At 54.0% G+C, this 21,427-nt stretch overlaps 1 protein-coding gene across 4 annotated transcripts in view; it reads right to left on the bottom strand.

Moving 5' to 3' along the window:
- Positions 1–3,149: 3,149 nt before the first annotated feature.
- The window catches only part of C24H16orf96 (chromosome 24 C16orf96 homolog), a 62,818-nt gene continuing 44,540 nt past the window's right edge, over positions 3,150–21,427 (bottom strand). For 2 of the 4 annotated variants that reach the window (XM_069569547.1, XM_069569545.1), the window contains 9 exons: positions 18,211–18,285; positions 16,784–16,948; positions 13,310–13,428; positions 12,536–12,598; positions 11,091–11,183; positions 9,868–10,048; positions 9,662–9,764; positions 5,842–5,922; positions 4,295–5,023 (listed from right to left, as the gene is read on the bottom strand). In XM_069569547.1, the coding sequence (XP_069425648.1) occupies positions 4,806–5,023; positions 5,842–5,922; positions 9,662–9,764; positions 9,868–10,048; positions 11,091–11,183; positions 12,536–12,598; positions 13,310–13,428; positions 16,784–16,948; positions 18,211–18,285 (1,098 nt within the window). In that variant the 3' untranslated portion in view covers positions 4,295–4,805. Of the gene's footprint in view, positions 3,299–4,294; positions 5,024–5,841; positions 5,923–9,661; positions 9,765–9,867; positions 10,049–11,090; positions 11,184–12,535; positions 12,599–13,309; positions 13,429–16,783; positions 16,949–18,210; positions 18,286–21,427 lie in introns of those variants that run through there. The other 2 variants (XM_069569548.1, XM_069569546.1) reach the window with 2 other exon arrangements.

The following is a 21,427-nucleotide window of genomic DNA, read 5'->3' as shown; positions in this document are numbered from 1 at the left end:
CACTGGGCTCAATTCGTTGGCCAGCACTCTGAAATCAGTTTACATGAAGAGCTCCACTTCCGGCTTGCCTTGGACGTTTGTCACATCTGGCCCAAGTTCCCTTAAGGCCACAGCTGGTTGAAGCTGACCCGTCACGGCAGGAGGCCTCCCAGCCTGGCCCTGGCTGGCCAGCCACTCTGGCCACCACGGCTGCGTCTGCCTCACACCTCAAGTCAGCTGGCATCTCTGAAGGAGATTTGCTCTTCCCCAGGAGCATCTGTGAAAGTAGATGTCCTGCTCTGTGGGGCGAGGGGGGCCTGGAGGGGTGAACGGAGGCTCTGACACGCTTTCTGCGGGCAGGCAGGGCACCTCCTTCAGAGCTGTGAAGAGAAGGGCTTGTTCTGAGATTCCCCTGGATGGAGGCAGACACTCAGGGCCCCTGAGAACACTGTGGCCGAAACAGAAAACCACGCGGCTCCTGAGACTGCCCACCCCCAGCCTGGCAGCTGGCGGGGCCGCTGTGGCCCTGGAGGTCTCTGAGGGTCTTTTCATAGCCGGACTCCTCTGAGGACAGATGAGGGCTTTGACTCCAGTTCCTCCTGGTGTCTGCGTCAAGGAGGCCGCCTGGGTTGGCCAAAAGGAGATCTTTTGAGGCAAGGGCTATTTCCAGTTCCTGCATTTGGAAAGGTCTCCGGTTGCTTAGCCACAGTTGATGTTTGGGAAATATATGTATTTCAAGTAAGTCTTAGAAGAACGCAGCTCTTTTAGGGGTGTAAGGGTGCTGGGTCCTGCTGGGGAGGGTGGGGGAGGGCCCATTCCCTGGATGGCTGAGACCTGTCGGCAGCCCAGCATGAGGCACCAGGAGCCTGCTGGCAGAGTTCTGCTCAGCTTTCTGGCCATTTCTCATCTCCTAGGAAATATGAGGTGCAACTATTGGCGGGGGGGCTCAATTTCTATGGATCTAGGAAAAGTTGAGAGCAAAAGGAAGGGGAGAGAGAAGAGAAGCCCTTCTCTGGAGGTTGTGTGTTTGGAGGGTCTCTGCCTAGAGCTCTTGAATCCATGCAAAGTCCGGGCTCAAGCCTGCCAAGGGAGTGGTGCCAGGGAGACCCATGTGCCCCTAAGACGTCCCTGCACAGAAGGCCTTCCCTCCAGTGCCCCTGGTGGCCTGCTTTGGGGTCCTGAAAGTGAAAATCCCTCAGCCATGTCTGACTCTTTGTGGCCCCATGGACCATACAGTCCATAGAATTCTTCAGGCCAGAACACTGGAGTGGGTAGCCTTTCCCTTCTCCAGGGGATCTTCCCAACCCCAGGGGTCAAACCCAGGTCTCCCACGTTGCAGGCGGATTCTTTACCAGCTGAGCCACAAAGCGGGGTCCTGGTGGTGCCTTTTCCAAGGCAAACCATCTTGTTTGGGACACACGTTTGCTGTCGTCGGTTGTGCATACCTTAGGGTGAATGAGTCTGTGGTCTTTGAAAGGAAGAGAACCTTCAGTGACCCTTTCATTTGCATTGGTGGGTTGTGGGGCTGAGTCTGGGGTGCAGAGCAGTTACCATGCAACACCCTGAGGCAGGATCCTCTGCTTGGCCAGAGCCATCTCATCTGTGCCTCTCATGCCAGGCCAGCCCACGTACCTCCCTCTCCACAGGGCTGATTCATCTCAGTCTTTTTTCTTTTGGCTGCACCTCAAGGCTTTGGGGATCTTAGTTCCCCGACCAGGGATTGAACCTGCAATCTTTGGCAGTGAAAGCCTGGAGTCCTAACCACTAGACCTCCAGGGAGGCAAGTTTTAATGTGCTTTTTCACACCATCAAAATAGCCATTATAGGGAATTTGCATTCCTGGAATATTGAAACCTAGCAAATGTTTTTATAAAGAACATATATATATATATATATATATATATATATATATATATATATATATATATATATATATATATATATATATATATATATATATTGGCTGCACCACACGGCTTGTGGGATCTTAAGTTCCCCAACTAGGGATTGAACCCAGGCTTTCGGCAGTGAAAGCCTGGAGTCCTAACCACTGGCCCACCAGGGAATCCCCTCATCTGAACCTTAAAACAGAAAGTTCCAGGGATCCCCCTTCACTCGAAGGCAGACCAGGACAGTTGGTCACGCTCCTCCTTGTCCAGTCTGGCCCAGCCAGGAACTGTGGTCCCCCAGCAGAGGAGGAGGTGGGGCACAGGGCCTTCAAAAGTGCCCCCTCTACTGACCCCAACCCAGTTTCACACACTCCCCAAGCACCTTCCCCTGCTGGGGGGTGGGCACCCCCCTCAAGGAGGAGGTGCAGCACCGCCCTCCCATCTGCCAAGGCCAGCAGGTCCCCTGCCCCTGGGGGCTGGAACAGGACAAGGGGGTTTCTGCCCTTCTCCTTAGCAAGGATTCTGCCTCCAGCTCCTGCCTGCAATGAGGCCAAAGGCTGGCTTCCCCACCAGCCCCCATGGGGGACAGAACTGTCATCTTCAAGACTGCTCCTGGCTGGCTGCAGGGGGGCTCACCATCCTCCTCCTTCCCAAGCAGCCAGGAGACCTGTCCCTGGGCAAACAGTTACCCAGGGCCCTACATGGCTCACCCCTCCACCCCTGGGCTTCAGGAGCCCACTCAAGCACTGACTCCATCCATAAATCAAAAAAACAGGCTGGAAGGCAGCTACCAGGGGCTGAGAGAGCAGGGCTTGGCTGCTGTGAGTCCCCACAGGTCGAGGCGGCAGAAGACAAGCCTGACCGCACCTGGCTTGGGTGCTTCCCTGGGGCCCCTACCTCTCCTCTGGCCCAAGCCCAGGCCACAGGGGAGAGGTGCTGGAAGTTGGACTCCTCACACTGGTGTCCGGCACCCAGGAACCACGGCCTCCTGGGCAGGTGGCCAGAGAGCTGAGGCCTTACCGTGTGAGCCTGGGTAAGTCACACCATGGCTTCTGCCCTGGGGCCCTGCTGTGCCCACCACTCAGAGCCAGGACTGCACAGGGCACTATGCCACGGGGGCGTGTGTGATGGGGCAGGGGAGGTTTGTCATGATTCTCTGTGGAGACTCAGCCCCAGTGGGGTGGTGGCCAGAGCAGGGCTGGCAGGCCCACCCACCCATGTGGGACGGGCAAGGCCAGCTGCTGCAGAGGGCATGGGGCCAGTCACCCTCATCCAGAGTCAGAAAAGTAAAAGGTTTTATTCTGGGGAGAAGCTGATAAAAATACTCATCTCTGCTATGGGGGTGGGGCCAGGGCTGCACTGGCTGGTATCCCCCAAGGCGGTGTAGGTCACGGGGCTCAGGAAGTGCTTGGCTTCATTTGGACGCAGTCCTCGGAGAAAGAAAAGAGAAGTCAGGTCCAGGAGGGATGCGTGGGAGGGAAGGCAGGGCTGGGGGACCACTGGGGGTGGGGGGATAGGCACTCAGCAGCCAGGACACCTTTGGCCACCGGTCCAGAGGATCCTCTGCCATGCCAGCACCCTGACGCCCCCAGGGTGGATCCCCAGGGCAGCTCGCCGCCCCCCACCCAACTCCCTGACTTGCTCCACCACCCCAGGGACTTCTGGTGGATGCTAGGGGGAGGTGTGCCCCAAAACCAGGCAGAAGGAAGCTTTTTTTCAGTCTTTGTGGAATGTGACAGAAGTGTCAGGAAGCATACAAAGGGTAGAGGGTGCAACTGGACAACCTAGGGGTGGAAAGGGAGAAACAACCAAACTGAGAGGAAGAAGCGTGTGTGCTCAGTCACTTCAGTCACGTCCGACTCTGCGACCCTCTGGATTGCAGCCCGCCAGGCTCCTCTGTCCATGGGATTCTCCAGGCAAGAATACTAGAGTGGGTTGCCGTGCCCTCCTGCAGGCGATCTTCCCAACCCAGGCATCGAACTTGTGTCTCGTACATCTCCTGACTCACAGGTGGAATCTTTACTGCTGAACCACCAGGGAAGCCCCAGAGGGAGAAGGGGGACTGATAAACCATCCAGGGACTTCCCTGGTGGTGCAGTGGTTAAGACTCCGTGCGTCTGATGCAGGGGGCAGGGGTTCGATCCCTGGTCCAGTAACTAAGATTTCCCAAGCCCTATGGTGTGGTCACACACTCACAAAACCATCCCACACGGGCTGAGGAACCCACCAGGCAGGTATGAGAGCTCTGCTCTTCATCCCAGGGGCCAGTCACAGAACCCCAGGTGAGCATGCTTTGCTGGTCAGTCCACCAAGCACTCAGACAGTGAGCACGTGACCCAAAGAACTAGCAAGATGCCAAACAGGATGGAGCGGTCCTGGAGGATTCCAGGGCTTTTGCTCCAAGTGCCTCGTGGATTAGCCAGAAGTAAATACAAACAATCAGATTCTTTAAATACCCAACTCATAACAGTGATTACTGGTGGAAACAATCAACAGATAGTAAAAAAGCATGCAGTAAAATCTGGTTCCCATGAGAAAGCCAGTCCTGGTAGAAATAACGCTCGCTAAAGAAAATGGACAGTGGTATTGGCTGTGATTGGAACGCATTCTGATGAAACCATTTCAGCAAAATAAAAAGGAAAGTGATTGTTTTTTAAAACTACTATAACTGTGCTGTATTGAAAATGGGTCAAGGAATTAAATTGTTTTAGTGGAAAATTCAGTCTAGCAAGAAAGCTGTGTTCTCCATGAAATGTAGCATGAGATGGATTGTGTTGTGTGTATCCACAGGCAAGTTACAAGCAGCTACTGGGTCAAAATGAGTCCCTCGTGGAGACCCCTCCCTTAAGCCCAGGACCCCCACACCTCGCCCAGGGCAGTGTCTCTGCCTTGCAGGGGAGGGTGGAGATGCTGGTGGGGAGGGGGCAGGCGCAGGGCTCACGGGTTGCTGGGCTCCTTGGCGGACTGCAGGCTGGCTCGGGACTCAAGGCGCAGGGACCGTGGGTGCCTGGCAGCCCCTGGGGCCGGCTGGGGGTCCTGCAGAGATGGCGTCAGCGGTGGCAGCAGCAGCATGGGCAGGAGAGACGGAGGCGGAGCGGGCATCGTTGGTGGAGGGCCCGAGGTGGCTGAGCCCATGCTGGCGCGGGGGGGCACGGCTGCGGGGGGCAGGAGGGGCAGGAGAGACCCACGATGTGTCCCAAGAACATTCTGGAGAGAGGCTGGTCCGACGGGGCCATCCCCATTAAGGAAAAGAGAATCCCCAAGACTGGAAGTGTTCACCTCTAGTCACCCAGCCCAGGCATCTGACACTTCCTGGGTTGGGGCAGGAGTATCCATCCTGGGGGATGGATAATTTCATCTATCCATCCAAGATAGATGAAACCAGAGGTGGACGAGGAGGAGGAGCAGGGCAGCCCAGAGAGAACGGGGCTTGGAGGCCGGGATTCCCCAGCTCAAGGTTGCTGTGCCTCGGCTCCCCGGCTGTAGCGGCGTCCCCAGCCGGGACAGTAGATAAGGACCGCGTGAGGTGAGAGGGGAGGAAGTGTTCTGTGTGCTGCAAAACGCACTCAGGTTGGTGATGAGACCTGAGGAGTGGTGACCTCAGCTGCGCAGCCCCGACTCGGCTCTCGGGTCCCCAGCGGAGAAGCCCAAAAGCAATGAACGGGCGCCCTTATCCCAGCCCTGCAGCTGGCTGGACTCCGGGAATACAGACACCAGCCCTGGGCCCCAGGGATGGCGCCTGGACCAGGAGACCTGGCTGGAGGGTGAAGCTGGAGCCCTGGATGGCTGGGAGCCCCTGCTCAGGGCACTGGGTGCCAGGAGGCGGTTGCTCGAGGGACCTTCTCTGGACCTCCGGGTCTGGGCAGGGGAGAGATGGGTGAGGTGGAGCCGGAGAGCCTGAGGCTGGAAATGGGGGCCCAGACACGGTACTGGAATCCCAGCTGGGCCAGGGAGTTGGGGGACAGCTACTCACCAGAGGAGATGGCACCAAATAGGGCGCTCGGGCGGGCACCCTCATGCGGGCTGCGGGCCGGGGGATGTGGGACCTTCACAGCTTAGCAGAGAAGAAAGGGGAAGAGACAGGCATGGATGGGAGCGCCCCCAGGGCTCTGCCCACCTGGAGGCCCACATCCCATCCTCTGGCGCCCGCAAAGGCCCTTCACTCCGATGGGACTTGCTTGCTACCCCTACCCCGCCTCTTCACACACCCAACCCCCTCTTACTCATGCAGGGAAGCCCCTTCCTCCCTCCCCACCTCCTCTTGGAGGTGGAGGTGTTAGGAAAGCCCTTTTTGAAAGTAACTCAAGGGCAGGGAGGAGAGAGCCCTTATTCTAGCGTAGACAGATGCAGGCTGCCAGTTCTCAGCGACTCCCACCAGGGCCGGCCACCGGAGTGTTCCACTCCACCTCCCTGTCCTTCATCTTCTCTGTGTGCGCTTTTTTTTTAAAGGTATGTGCGTGCTAAATCACTTCAGTTGTGTCCAAATCTTTGCAACCCCATGGACTATAGCCCGCCAGGCGCCTCTGACCATGGGATTCTCCAGGCAAGGATACTGGAGTGGGTTGCCATTTCCTCCTCCAGGGCATCTTTCAGACCCAGGGATCAAACCCACGTCTCCTAGGTCTCCTGCACTGCAGGTGGGTTCTTTACCACTAACACTACCTGGGAAGCCCTTTTTTGAGGTAAAATTCACATAAAATTAATTACTCAAAGTGAACACTTCGGTAGCATCAAGTTCATTCACAAGGCTGTGTGGCCACCATACCCAGCCAGTTCTCGAACATCTCATCACCCCCAAAAGAGGTTGGTACCCACGAGCCAGTCACCCCCGTTCTCCCCTCCCCTGAGCTCTGGCGACCACGAACCTGCTTTCCGTCTTGCGACCTGCCTGTTCTGGACACTTCATAGGAGGGCGTCGCACAATACATGGCCTTTGGGGTCTGGCTCCATCCTTCACCCTTTCTGGACGGGGGTGCAGCCAAGCATCTCCATGGCCGGCCTCCCAGACCAGAGGCCAGTGCATGAGGTGGGAACGTGCAGGGGAAAGAGGCCGTGAGAGCGAAGGTGCTGGAAGGATGAGGGGGTGGGGAGGGGTCACCGACGGCCGCTCACCCAGGGCTGGTAAGGACGGCAGCCAGACTGGTGAGGCGCCTCGGCCTCCATCTGTGACCCGGACGCCTCTGCCTACCTCAGCCCTGCCTGTTCTCAGCCCTCCCTGCACTGAGATTTCTCTGGAAGTCCAGCCTCCTGCTGGGGGCACTGTTCACCAGGCACCTGGGGTTCCTCTGGCCTGCCTGAGATCCTGGCCACAATGTGGGCATCGGAGGGGAGGGCACAGGCTGGCGGGACGGCCCTCAGTGGCCCTGCGGGCAAAGGACAGATGGACGCATGAGACCAGGCTGGACCTGCTCAGGGTTCGCATCAGCTAGCTTAGGTTTAGATAATGGGTGTGTCTTGGATTGGGCTTCCCAGGAGGCGCTAGTGGTACAGAACCTGCCTGCTAATGCAGGAGATGTAAGAGACATAGATTTGATCCTGAGTCGGGACATCCCCTGGAGGAGGACGTGGCAACCCACTCCAGTATTCCTGCCTGTAGAGTCCCATGGACAGAGGACCCTGGCGGGCTACATACAGTCCATAGCGTCGCACAGTTAGACAAGACTGAAGCGACTTAGCATGCCCAAATATTCTTTCAAGTAACAAACGAGCAAGAAGACAACCTGGTCAAAAAATCCAGCCACAGGCAGGATTTAAAGTGATCCCAATTGCCAGTTAGACTTTGCGGCCCCCAAGCAGGATAAAGCAATGAGGTGTCCTGGTTCAGTCCTGCTTTGTTGCGTGGAACTGGAGGAGAACACATGCTGGGGAGAAAAGCCCCTTGCTCCGGGTGACAGTCTGGGGGAGCTGGGTGGAGGGGGTCGCTGTCTGACCAATGACGGGGGACGAGGGTGGGGTCTGTATGTCAACCTGGCCCCTCCACCAAAGGCGCACTCCAGGCAAGCAGCCCTCACCCGCTCGTTTGTGCAATGCCCCCACGGCTCTTGCAGGGTGAAAGGGCGTGGCAAGGAGTTGGATTCATTAGAGACTTCCCTGGCAGGTCAGTGGTTAAAACTCTGTGCTTCCACTGCAGGAAGCGTGGGTTTGATCCATGGTCAGGAAACTAAGATCCTGCATGCCATGTGTCGTGACCAAAAAGAATAAAAATATTTTTAGAAAGAAAGAAGTTGAGCCCATTCAGTGTTTGCCACCATTGCTGTCATCCTGCCTGGTGGTCCTAGAGGCCTGGCCTGAGTCTCTTTCCCATAGTCTCTTTCCCTCCCCTGGGGCCTGGAGCAGCCAAACCTTGTCCACATGGAGCTGTTAACACTGCAAGGGTGACATGCATGCTCTGGGGGAATACAGGGCTCGAGATGGTGTCCTGCCCCGCTGGATCAGGGCAGGGGCCTGCGGTGGGTTGAATGGCAACCCCCCAAAAGACATGGCCCCCGGAACTTGTGAATGTGACCTTGTTTGAAGAAAAGGTTCCTGCAGATGTAAATAAGTGAAGGATCCTGAGATGGGAGGAGGAAATGGCAACCCACTCCAGTATTCTTGCCTGGAAAATCCCATGGACAGAGGAGCCTGGAGAGGGTTGCAAAGAGCCGGACAGACATGACTGAGCAACTGAGCACACACACACTTCTTGAGGTGAGGCCATCTGAGTTAAGAGACAGAGAGGAAGAGACATGGGGAGAAGCCACTCAAAGACGGAGGCAGAGATGGGAGTGATGCAGCCACGAGCCCAGCAATGCCTGGGCCCGCAGAAGCCGGAAGAGGCAGGAGGGCTCCTCCACTGGGGCCTCAGGAGGGCGCACGGCCCTGCCCACACCTTGATTAGGGATGTCTGGCCTCCTGAACTGAGAGAGCTCACTGCTGTCCTCTCCAGGCGCCCTGCTGGTGGTCGTCTGTCGCAGTCCCAGGGCACTAAAGCAGGCCGCCATCTTCTCCTGCACACCAGGGCTTAGGCGTCTCATGCTTGTTCTCAAGTCAGTGGAGGCAAAGGGGGTGATGGGGGACACCACGGCTGGGACTCTGTGGCTCCTGGACCAACCCCACTAGGGCAGTGTGTGGAGCCCCTCTTCCCAGAAGGGGAAACCTCAAAGGCGCAGAGAAGGTACCCCTTTGGGTGCTTCTGGCCCAGTGCTGGAGCTGAGTCCCTGGGGTCCCCAGCCGGAGCCAGCTGGAGCCGGAGCCACGACGGTGCAGCAAGCGGAGTGACTCATTCCCCGTCTCCCTCGGGCCCAGCCCTCCCTGACCTGTGACAGTCGGGACACGGGCCTCCCGGCCTGTCCTTGTCTCCTCCTCGTCACGCCCGACCCCGGCCCAGGTAGACTCACCTTCCTGAGTTCCCAGCCGGGCCTGCCTTGCACCCAGCACAGCGCCTTTGCACCAGCTATTGCCCGCAGCCCCTCCCCAGAGCACTCTCCTCCCAGCTGATTCCTTCATCCAGCGAAGCCCTCTTGCCTTTTCAGAGGCCTCAGGACAGCAGCCCGGGACCTCCCCCTTGGACCAGGGTTCCTTGTCACAACTCTCCCATCGCGCCCAGCACTCCAGGGAGGCCCTCTGGTGCCCCTCCCCAGCTGCTCCCCAGTACTGCGCCTGGCACACAGAGCCACGTTTGCCAGTGGCTGTGTGAGGAGCCCCCGTCACAGGTGTTGCCAGCTCTGAGTCCCACCTGCCTCACATGGGGCCTCACGCTGCCCAGCAAAGGCAGACCCCGGGCAGGGGTGCCCAGGCAGGCTGACGCTCCTCACCTGCCAGCTCCTTCTCCGCGCTGGTCAGTGGCCGCACCTTGTCCTTGCTCATCATTCGGCCCTTGTACAGGACCCCGTCCACTCCCAGGAGGTCCACCTCGGCCTGGTTAAGGCAGCCCATGCCCCAAGTCAGGAAGTGTCCACAGGGGCAGCAGGGCCCGCCTCCCCGAGGGTTGCCCACTTCCAGGGGCTGTGGCTTGACTCACAGAGTCATAGTCCAGCAACTCAGGGTCCCCGTAGGGGTAGAGAGTCGACAAGCCATATGGCTTGCATTCAAGGTTGGCATTGTTTCTGGGGCCATCACCCCAGTCCTGCGGGGGGCCCAATGAGTCCAGGCCCATCTCAGGGGCTCCAAGGTTCTGGAGTTTCTGCAGCTGCTGTTGTTCCCTGGAGGCAGGACAGGGGGGTCAGCAGCCACATGGAGGCACCTACGCCCCAGAGGAGCCTCAGGTTGGGTCCCAGGGCCTGGCCAGTAGCCGGGGAACTCTGGACAGACAGACAGACACCGTTGGGGCAGAGAGCAGAAACTGAGAGCTGTGTTTCCCCAGACCTGGGACCCTGGTCTGGCCTGCCAAGAGCAGGCTCTTAACCTCTGTCTCTTTTTTTTTTTTTTTGATCACACCGTGGGGCAGGTGGGATCTTAGTTCCCAGACCAGGGAATCAAACCCAAGCCCCCGGCACTGGAAGGGCTAAGTCTTAATCACTGGACCACTTAACCTCTTAACCTCGTGTCCTCTTAACCTCTCATCTCAAAAGAGAATCAATCGAGGGAGGGGGGCATCAGGCACAGGCCCCCAGGCCTCTCACCTTCACGTGGCCGTGGCTGCTGTTCAGCTATCACTCCCCACCCTCGAGCCTAGGGGCCCGGGTGTTGGAAGCACTCATGAAGCCATGGGGGATCAGGGGCTGAGGAGTGGGGCTGGGGATAGGGGGCCGGCCGGGGGGCAGAGAAACATGAAGGTTGAGGCACCAGGCCTGCCATGCGCTAGCTGTGCCTCAGGCCAGTTGCTGAAACTCTCTGAGCCTCAGTTTCTTCAACTGTGAAATAGGATGATAGCAGAATGACCTCAAAGAGAAAGTGTAAGGTTTCAACGAGGTCCGCGCTGTCAGAGCACTCGGCACAGAGCCTGCCCGGTCACGGTAAGGCCCCCGAGGACCCCGAGGGGTCATGACTTACTTCTCCCGGCAGGAAGCTGGTCTGTCAACCTCGCTCACAGGGGCGTGTGAGGTTTGAGACCCTCCCTCCCCTAACAGTTCTTGGTCCATGACAGACGCCTGATAACCTGTTCGTTCCTCTCCCCATGAGCACCTCACGTGCCCGTCTGCAGCCCCACTGCCCGGGACAGCGTCCCTCGCCGATGGCTGCGGTGCCCTGGGCAGTCTTTGAGTCTCAGGACTGCAGTTTACGCCTGGACCCCCACCTGCTCACCTCATCTGTTGGCGCTGCAGGTACTCATAGCTGTTGGCGCTGGCCGGCCGCAGCCATGGCAGCACGTGGGTGTTGCGAATGGTGATGAGTTGCCTGTGGGACAAGAGCAAAGTGGGGGGGCGCACGTGGCCAGCAGAGGTCCCAGCTCCCACCTTCTCCTGGAAGCCCGCCCTCAAACGTGGCCTTTCCTCCAGAAAGATCCACAGCGTGGGGCCACCATCCTCTTTGTAGGTCATTGAGAACAAATGTTCTGATGATAAAAGGAAAACTCAGAACAGGTGAGTCCTAGAAATGGGACGTGGGTTGGAGGGTGCCATGGGCTCGGCGGAGGAGAATGGAGAGTGACTGCTGATGGGCATGGGGTTTCCTTTTGCGGTTGGGCCATATTGTCAATGTACTAAATGTCCCTGAATTGTTCACTTTCTTTTTCTTTTCTTTTTTTTTTTTAGGCCACAACACCCAGCATGTGGGATCTTAATTCTTCGATCTGGGGTCAAATTTGTGACCCTTCCCTGTAATGGAAGCAAGAAATTTTAACCACTGGATAGCCAGGGAAGTCCCTGAACTGTTCACTTTAAAATGGTTAATTTATATTATGTGTATTTGACCTCATTACAAAAAATTAAAGCATCAGCCTTCTGAGGAGCTGGAACTGTTCTACATCTTGATCTGAGTGGTGGGGAGAGGAAAATATTTTGGAGTTTGAGGTGAATGGGCTTCCCTGGTAGCTCAGATGGTAAAGAATCCTCCTGCAATGCAGGAGACCCCAGTTTGATCCCTGGGTCAGGAAGATTCCCTGGAGAAGGGAATGGCTACCCACTCCAGTATTCTTGCCTGTAGAATTTGATGGACAGAGGAGCCTGGCGGGCTATAGTCCATGTGGTCACAGAGTCAGACACGACTGAGAGACTCACACTTTCATCTGGGGTTTCCCAGGTGGCGCTAGTGGTAAAGAACCCGCCTACCAAGGCAGGAGACATAAGAGACCAGGGTTAGATCCCTGGGTTGGGAAGATCCTCTGGAGGAGGGAATGGTAACCCACTCCAGTATTCCTGCCTAGAAAATCCCATGGACAGAAGACCTTGGCAGTTGTAGTCCACAGGGTCGCAAATCGGACACGACTGAAGCCACTTAGCATGCACACACGTGCACTAAACGCCACTGAGTTTTCCACTTTACAATGGCTGATTTTGTATGTGAATTTTACCTCAGTACATAAAGTATTAGACTAGAAAAACACGTGCAGTCCTCCAGGGTTCAGCTTTCCCTGAGTTTCCTCTTAGCCTTTTCCTCTGGAGTCCACCCTGTTCCTGGACACAGCAGGCAGCAGATGGGACTGGGGAAGGGAGGGGCACAGTACTGCCCAGGTCGGGAGCTAATGGGATCGTGTACACACAACGGTGTACATGAATGTTCCCGTCCCCGACCACCCCCGTAGTACTCACGGGCTGGTCATCATCTCCACGGGCCGGTCACAGGAGATGCATTTCACCCGTTCAAACAGTTTCCTGGAAGACACCCCGCTCTGTCAGCCGCCACCCCAGCTGGGCCCCATGAGGCCACCCCCGCCCCGGGCAGTGCTTGGGGGAGGCTGCAGGTCCGTCCGTGCCTCAGGGCCGGGGCTTCCCCCCAGATCCCACTCCCACTGGCCTGGCCCGGCTCAGCTCCGCTCCACTGGCCCCAGCTGACCGCCACGTGGGGCCACTTGGGGCCTCAGTGGGGGATAAAAGTGGGCATAGCTTCTCTCCTCGCCCCAAACACAATGGAGGCCTTCATAACCGGGGAGAGCTACCCTTCACGGGGGACACAGGAGGGCAGAGGAGTGATCTGAGGACAGAAGCCCCCCAGGAAGATCAGGTCCCTCGGCCGGGGGCTCTGTCTGGATGGGGTGGGGGCCCGGCTCTAGTTCCAGGCCTGCCCAACTGCCCTGTGTAGCCTCGCAGGGGCCCCCTCCCTCTCTGACCCTTTGTCTCCTCATGAAAGAACGTGGAGCCCAGGCCAGAGCGGCCTACCTCTGAGCTCTGGTGCTCCCTGCCTCACCTCCCCCTCCACCGGGAAGCCCCTTCTCCCCACCGCCCCCAGGTCCACAGGTCTGAGTCCTTCCTCCCAGAGTCCAGAATCCGCTGGTATACCTCTCTCATTTCCTCTCTGGAGGGAGGGCTGTGTAGCCTCTGGGAGCTGCAAGGGCTGCAGGGGACCCTGTCCCCGGAGGGACTCACCTCCTAAAGCCGGCAGCATTGTCGGGGTCAAAATGGAGGCCTTCAATCAGCAGCTTCCTGACAACTTTCCAGACCTCGTCCATGTCTTTCTTCAGATCATCCAAATCGCTGGGAACCAGCTGCCAAAAGCCAAAGGCAAGAGTGTTTAGTCAATTAAGTAAACACTCCGCCTCCCTCCAGCAACCTGCAAAGTTATAGAGAGAGTAACAAGATTGATGGCAACCCACTCTAGTATTCCTGCCTGGGAAATCCCACAGACAGAGGAGCCTGGAGGGCTATAGTCCATGGGGTCGAAAAAGAGTTGGACACGACTTAGCAACTAAACAACAAGCAAGATTAACCAAGAAAAGTGAGGTGGCTGTGGACTTCCCTGGTGGTCCAGTGGTTGAGAATCCACCTTGCAATGCAGGGGATGCAGGTTCGATCCATGGTCAGGGAACTAAGATCCCACATGCCACAGGGCAGCTAAGCAACTAAGCCTGCAAGCCACACCTAGGGAATCTGTGCACTGCAATGAAAGATCTCATATGATGCGATGAAGATCCTGAGTGCTGCAACCAAGACCAACTACAGTCTTTTAAACTACACACATACAAAGACCAAAACCACTCACAAGTTGCAAGAATAGTCCAAAGGACACTCCTATATCCACTTAAATTCACCAATTCTTAACATTTCATGATGTCTTCTTTATGGTTCCATATGTATGTAAGTGTTTGTTTTCTGAATCATCTGAGAATAATCACAGACATCACAATATATTTCCTGTACAAAAAGTTAAACGTGGAATTACCATACAACTCAGCAATTCCACTCCTGGTAGTCACTAAATGAACACAGGTGACCATTAAATGATGAATGGATAAATAAATGACCACTCCTGGGTATCTACCCAAAGTCACGGAAAACAGGTCTTCAAACAAAAACTGGCTCATGAATGTTCATAGCAGCATTATTCACAAGAGTCCCAAGGTGGAAATAACCCAAGCGTCCGTCACCAGATGAACAAACAAAATGTGGTCTATCTGTCTGACCATGTTATTCAGTCATGGAAAAAAATGAACTTCTGATTTATGTGACAACATGCATATGTTAGTTACTCAGTCATGTCTACTGAGTTGCAACTCTTTGCAACTCCAAGGACTGTAGCCTGCAAGGCGCCTCTGTTCATGGGATTCTCCAGGCAAGAATACTGGAGTGGGTCGCCATTCCCTTCTCCAGGGCATCTTCCCGATCCTGGGATCAAACCCGGGTCTCTGGCATAGCAGGTAGATTCTTTCCCATCTAAGCCATCAGGGAAGCCCGTGTCACAACATGGTTGAGCCCTGAAAACACGATGCTGAGTGCAAGAAGCCAGACCCTCGAGGCCACATGCTGCGTGACTCATTTATGTCAAGTGTCCCAGATCGGCCAACCCAGAGAGTAGGTTAGTGGCTGCTGGGGGCTGGGGGGAGGGGGTGTGAGGGGTGATTGTCTCGCGGGTCTGGGGTCTCCTTTTGTGGGGGATGGAAATGCTCCAGAACCAGAGAGAGGCGGTGCTAACGCAACACTGTAACCAATGCCACGGGTTCATTGCCTGAAAATTGCCAATGGTTGATTTTATGTCATGTGAATGTTCCCACAGTGAAAAATCCACAAAGAAAAGCAGAGCAACGAGGACAGGGTCACTTAAACCAACAAACAACTAAAAAGCTCTCGATCAGGAAAAAAATTTAGACACATAGAGAGGAGAAGAGACTAGAATCATGAACCCTGAAATACCCACCATGGAGATTTAATCATTATTAACATACTGCTCTATCTGCCTTTTTTTTTTCTTTTTTCTTTTTTCAGCTGTGCTGTGCAGCTTGCCGGATCTTAGTCCCCAGACCAGGGATCGAACTCCTACAGTGGAAGTGCAGAGTCCTAACCACTGGACCTCCAAGGAATTGATGCAGTGTTTGTTTGTTTGTTTTTTTAAGTTACAGAAATCACAACATTCTACCCAAATATTTTAGTGATTTTCTTCAGTTCAGTTCAGTCGCTCAGTCGTGTCCGACTATTTGCGACCCCATGAATCACAGCACACCAGGCCTCCCTGTCCATCACCAGCTCCTGGAGTTCACTGCAATACCATTATCCCAACTAACATAATGAGCCACAGAAGTCACACTCCATCACTTCTGTAATATCCTGTTGGTTACACAGGTCAGCCCTGTTCAGTGTGATAGTTGGGGAGCGTCTGGGATGTTGACCACCATAGTGTTCCTCTCTGGACAAGCAAAGGGATGTGGCGGGCACAGGGGGCATCCTGCTGGCCATTTATTTATCCATTCATCATTTAATGACCTGAATTTGATCTAATTTCCAGCTAATTTTCAGAGTTGGAGCAACTGAAACATGGGAAGTCTCCTTGTGTATTGCATTTGGTTGTTGTGACTCCTGAGACTCTTTTAATCTAGAGCAGTTTCTGTCCCACTTTTTTTCACCCTGCCATGGAATTATGGGAGAAAAACAGGTCAGTGGTTCTGCAGATAACTGAGTTACTTCAGCTGTAATTCTGCATCGATTTGTATGATTTTTATGACAAGTGTGTCCCATATCTGTTTTGCTTATCATCGTATCCTCATTAACCAGAGGTACCCAATAGGTGGATGATGAATGAATAAATCCTCACTTTAAAGATGAGAAAACTGAAACTTGAACAGGTTCTGTAACTCAGGGCACAATGCTGATCATGGCAGGGCTGGGACTCAGACCCCGAGTGCCTGATTCTAAACCCCAGTGCTTTTATCCACGCCAGTCACACCAGCTGCAAGAACCACACAGCACGGAAGGGGCTGGCCTGACCGTTCTTGTCTCTTTATTAGACGGTACAAATGAAGGCTATGACTCCTTATCAACGTTTTCCCAGGGTCTGGCTCAACACAGGTGGTCATTAAATGATGAATGGATAAATAAATGACCAGCAGGATGCCCCCTCTGCCCGCCACATCCCTTTGCTTGTCCAGAGAGGAACACTATGGTGGTTAATGTCCCAGATGCTCCCCAGCTATCACACTGAACAGGGCTGACCTGTATAACCAACAGGATACTACAGAAGTGATGGAGTGTGACTTCTGTGGCTAAGTCAGAGAAGACATTGCAGCTTCTGTCTTGCTCTCTTGGATCATGTGATCCTGGAGGGGAAACACTCCTTGCCGTGTTGTGAGGCTGCTCAAACAGCCCTAAGGAGGCCACCATGTGATGAGGAAGTGCCAAGTCTTGCTCACAGCCATGTGAGGGCGCTATCTTGGAAGTGGCTCTCCCAGCCCCGGTCAAGCCTCTGGACGACGCAGGCCCTGGACAACACCCTGACTGCAGCGTTGTGGGAGGCCCTGAGCCACCCAGCTAAGCTGCTCCCAAATTCTTGACCCTCAGAAACTTTGAACTTTGCTGTCTTAAGGCACTAAATTTCAGGGTAGTTTGTCAGGTGATTAATACAGAGCTCCTCACCTTGGTACGTACGTCTTTGTCCAACTGCTCCACAGCCTTCTTCCAGTCATCCTCATTGGCAACCACCCTGAAGAGCATGCCCTGAATCATTTCATTCAGCTGCATGGCCACTGTGTCCAGGTCAGCCCGGCTTGCCTTGCCTGCCAGGGAGCTCTTGTCAGCCTTCTGGGGAGAGATGGGACTCAGGGAAGCAGGGCTGCGGGGCCGGGAGCAGCGGGGATCTTGGGGAGGTCAGATCACTGTGGTCAGTTGTTGTAGTTTGGGACCCTGGGTACCCAGCCTTGGCTTAAATTCAACCTTGGGGTCTGGCTCAAACACAGCTATTAGATCACAGCCAAGGTTTTCCTGTGATGGAGAAGTTGAGGTATGGTTTTTAAGTTCACTTAACAAATTGACACAAACTATAATTCAGAAGGATACATGCAGGCCTGTGTTCATAGCAGCACTATTCACAATAGCCAAGACATAGAAAAAACTAAAATGAACAACCAAAACCGAGAGATGAATGGATAAAGATGTGGTGTGTGTGGCATGGAATATGACCTGGCCATAAAGAACATAAAGACGCCATTTGCAGCAACGTGGATACGGCTAGAGATCACCATACTAGGTGGGTTAAGCCAGAAAGAGAGGGACCTGTGCCATATGACATCACTTATATGCGGAATCTAAACCATGACACAAATGAGCCTGTCTGTGGAACAGAAACAGAATCACAGACCCAGCGAAGAGACTGTGGTTGCCGGGGGAAGGGGGCTGGGAGAAAGATGGAGTTGGAGGTTGGAGTTCGCAGATGTAAGCTTTTATATATAGGATGGATAAACAACAAGGTTCTACCATATAGCACAGAGAACTATATTCAATATCCTGGGATTAAACCATCATGGAAAAGAATATTTAAAAAAGAATGCACATATATGTATATATACTATATATATTGGGCTTCCCTGGTGGCTTAGATGGTAAAGAATTCGCCTGCAATGCAGGAGGCCTGGGTTCAGTCCGTGGGTTGGGAGGATCCCTTGCAGAAGGGAATGGCAACACACTCCAGTATTCTTGCCTGGAGAATCCCATGGACACAGGAGCCTGGTGGGCTACAGTGCACGGAGTCGCAAAGAGACAGACACGGCTGAGCGACTAACACTTTCACTGTGCGCATCACTTTGCTGTCCAGCAGTAATTAACACTGCAAAACACCTGTACTTCAGTTTAAAACATTGTCACTAATCCTGAGTCACTGACAATAAGAATTGGTGGGACAACTTTTGAGAACATCCCCCGGACTTCCTATATGATAAAGGTGGAGGGAAGCTTGGGAAGTCTGTGTGCCTGGCTTCGTCCTGGCTGGATGATTCCGTTTCCCTCAGTGGGAGAGCCGGGCTCGGGGGTGGGGATGGGGTGGGGGAGAGGAGTCTCTGCTCACTCACCTCTTTCAACTCCTGCTCCATCTCATTTCGGTCTGCCTTGTACATTTCTAGGTTTCTTAGTTGAGCATAGACAACCTAAGAACAGAGGCGGAGGGATGTCAGTCATCCTCGGACGTCCTGAGGACAGCCTCTGCCTTCAGCCTCTGCCCTAGGAAGGGAGCAGTGGGGGCCAGGTGGATAGCAGGCGGGGCAGCACAGTGAAAGGCTTGGGCTCCAGGTTTCCAGATCAAAAGGGAAGGAACAGGAGGCTTGGGACAAGCTGTCCCCTTGAGGGGTGGCATCATAGAACTTTGCTACACAGGAAAGGAAGGCGGACCGGAGGAAGGAACGCACAAACCAGAGCTGATGCTTTGGGTCCCTAGATGGTTGAGGCAAGCGCATCTCTTCTGATCTGTAATGCAGTCTCTATATCAAGCAAGCACTTATATGCGACACGCACCGTGCCCCGTGTCAGGCGAAAACCCTCACTTCCCACCCCCATGACTCCACAAAGAACCAATTCCCTGCATCAATTCTTCCCTGTCTCCACTGACTGGACCCTCCCCATGACAGGAGCTGCCAGCTTCCCTGCTTGGGAAGAGCCTCGATCTTCTGGGCCATGTCCCCAGCAGTGGGGGAGGTCACTCTCCCCCCAAAACTGGAAACAGGCTTCTACTTCTCCCTTCGTATCTGGTCTCCCTTTCACTCTCAGAAACAGAACCCCCATCTTTCAGCTGGCATCTGGCCACCCAGAATCATGACTGTATTTCACAGCCTCCTTTATAGCTTGATGTGACCACTGAAGTATAAACGAAAGTGAGTAGGTGTTCTCTTCACTGCTGGCTTAGACACAGAGTTAAATCACTGGAGCACCAGCAGCTGTCTTGGACCATGAGGTGACCTTGTGAACCGAAGTCACACACCAAGGAGCTCTATACCAGCTCTGAGTTTCTTGAACATAAAAGAGAAATAAGGGGTTTCCCTGGTAGTTCAGTGGTAAAGAACCTGCCTGCCAAGGCAGGAAACACAGGCTCCATCCCTGGGTCAGGAAGATCCCCTGGAGTAGGAAATGGCAATCCACTCCAATATTCTTGCCTGGGAAATGCCATAAACAGAGGAACTTGGTGGGCTACAGTCCATGTGGTTGCAAACAGTCAGACATGACTGAGCTAACAACAACAAAAAACAAAAGAGAAATACACTTATGACTTGTTTAAGTCAGCTATTTGGGGGTTTTATGTTATTTGAAGACGAACCTAATTCTAATTAACACAAAGCCTCTTCACATCCACCTTGCACCCAGGTGGGTCTCAAGGTCTAGTACAGGTGGTGGAGGTGGGGAAGGGAACTCCTGCTTCTGCCTGGAGTCAGGCTTTCCCCTCCAACCCCATGTTAGCGGGGAGCTGACCTTTTGGAGTCATCAGGCCCAACATGAACACTTAGAGCCCCATTTGGCTGTTCCTAATTAAAATCTAGAAATACAGAGAAGCCGGGACCCTCTAACTTCCACTGCCAGGGTTACCTGTTCACAGCGTAGACTAAGGTCCTTCCCAGAATTCACGCCTTCCTAGAACCTGTGAACGTGGCCTTATTTGGAAATGGCTCTTCACAGGTGAAATCAGTTAAGATGTGGTCACACTGGATTAGGGTGGAACACATGGATGAGGAGGCCACGTGAAGACACAAAGACACACACAGAGAAGAAGGCCACGTGACAATGGAGGCAGAGACTCAAGCGATGCGCCTACAAACCAAGGAAACACCTGGAGCCGCTAGAAGCTGGGAGAGGCCAAGAAGGATCCCCCCTGAAGCCTTCAGACAGCACGAGGGCCCTAAAGCACCTTGATTCAGGGCTTTCGGCCTCCAAGAATTGGGAAGAGTACACGTCTCTAGTTTTAAGTCACGTGGTTTGTGGTTATATGTTACAGCAGCCACAGAAATGCCCAGTAAGTGGCAGAATCGGGATTGAAACCAAGGCCTATCTAACTACAACGACAGGCCGCCTCCCAACTGGCTGGTTACCTTGCCTGAATCTGTTTCCTCCTTGCTCAAATGGCATTAATATCACTCCTGCCCCGAGGAAGCCGAGGGGACTAGAAATGGCATCTTCCTAGAAGATTTAGCATTCGATACCCGTCAGCTCTCAGGTCAGTCCTCTTCTGCACTGAGCCAGAGCCCTGGATATCATTGATCGTTCCAAGAACGGCTTTGGATGTATATAACTGATTCACTTGGCTGTACGGCAGAAACTAACACAATATTATAAATCAACTGTACTCCGATAGGAATTTTTAAAAAAGAAAACAAAAAGAATGGTTTTGGGGATTTCCCTGTTGATCCCGTGGTTAAGACTTCACCTTCCAACGCAGGGCAGTGTGGTTTGATCCCTGGTTGGGGAGCTAATGGTCCTACATGCTTCTTGGCCAAAAAAACCAAAACATAAAACAAGCAATACTGTAACAAATTCAATAAAGACTTTAAAAATGGTCCACATCAAAAAAAAAAAAAAAGAAGAAGAAGAAGAGGTCCTGGAATGCATCCTGTAGCTTATAAAAGATGCCTGCCAGTTTGCAGAGGGCAAATAGTGTTTTCACATTTCCATACTGAGTCAGAAAGAGTTCTGTTCTCATTCACTTTCCTCCTGTATCTTTTGTGAGAAACGCTCCCAAAGCAGCAGTCTGAGGTGATGGAAATGCTTCCATCTGGATGGTTGCTGACATGGCTGCACAAAGAGGCAAAAATGAGTCGAGCGGCTGTGCTTCAAGCCTGGGCAGTTTACTGTGTGCAAATCATGCTTCGATGAAAGACAAACAAATACTATCATTCCCCCGCGAGAAACACAGAAGGGCCCGGGCGCTGTCTGCCTGCTTGACCGCTATATCGCGGGGCCCTGGAAGGGTGCCTGGTGTGGAGTGAAGGCTCAGTCACGTGGGCTGAATGACGCAGGGGTGATGGGGTATCTCGTGCCACCTGTTACGTCCAGAACGTTTTCTCCCAGCTTTCCAGGTAGAAGGCAGTGTTGGTGGTGTTTCTTCACTAGCCCCGCTGCTGCAACAGAACCAGGGCGGGTGTCTGCCTCCCTCCTCTCTCTGCTGGAAGGGCTCCATGGGGCTGCTGATGATTTGCAGCCCGTGTTCATTTAAGAACTATTTGATGAAGTGTGCTGTATACAAAGCCCCGCTCCAGATCCTTCCGGGGTCCACTTTTAGAAGCAATTAGCTCTTGTTGGCACAAGGGG

The sequence above is a fragment of the Ovis canadensis genome, chromosome 24 (genome assembly GCF_042477335.2).
Source record: "Ovis canadensis isolate MfBH-ARS-UI-01 breed Bighorn chromosome 24, ARS-UI_OviCan_v2, whole genome shotgun sequence".
In the NCBI taxonomy this organism is placed as follows: domain Eukaryota; kingdom Metazoa; phylum Chordata; class Mammalia; order Artiodactyla; family Bovidae; genus Ovis; species Ovis canadensis.
Note: the sequence above shows the minus strand (reverse complement) of the source record. Positions and strands in the feature narration are given on the sequence as shown.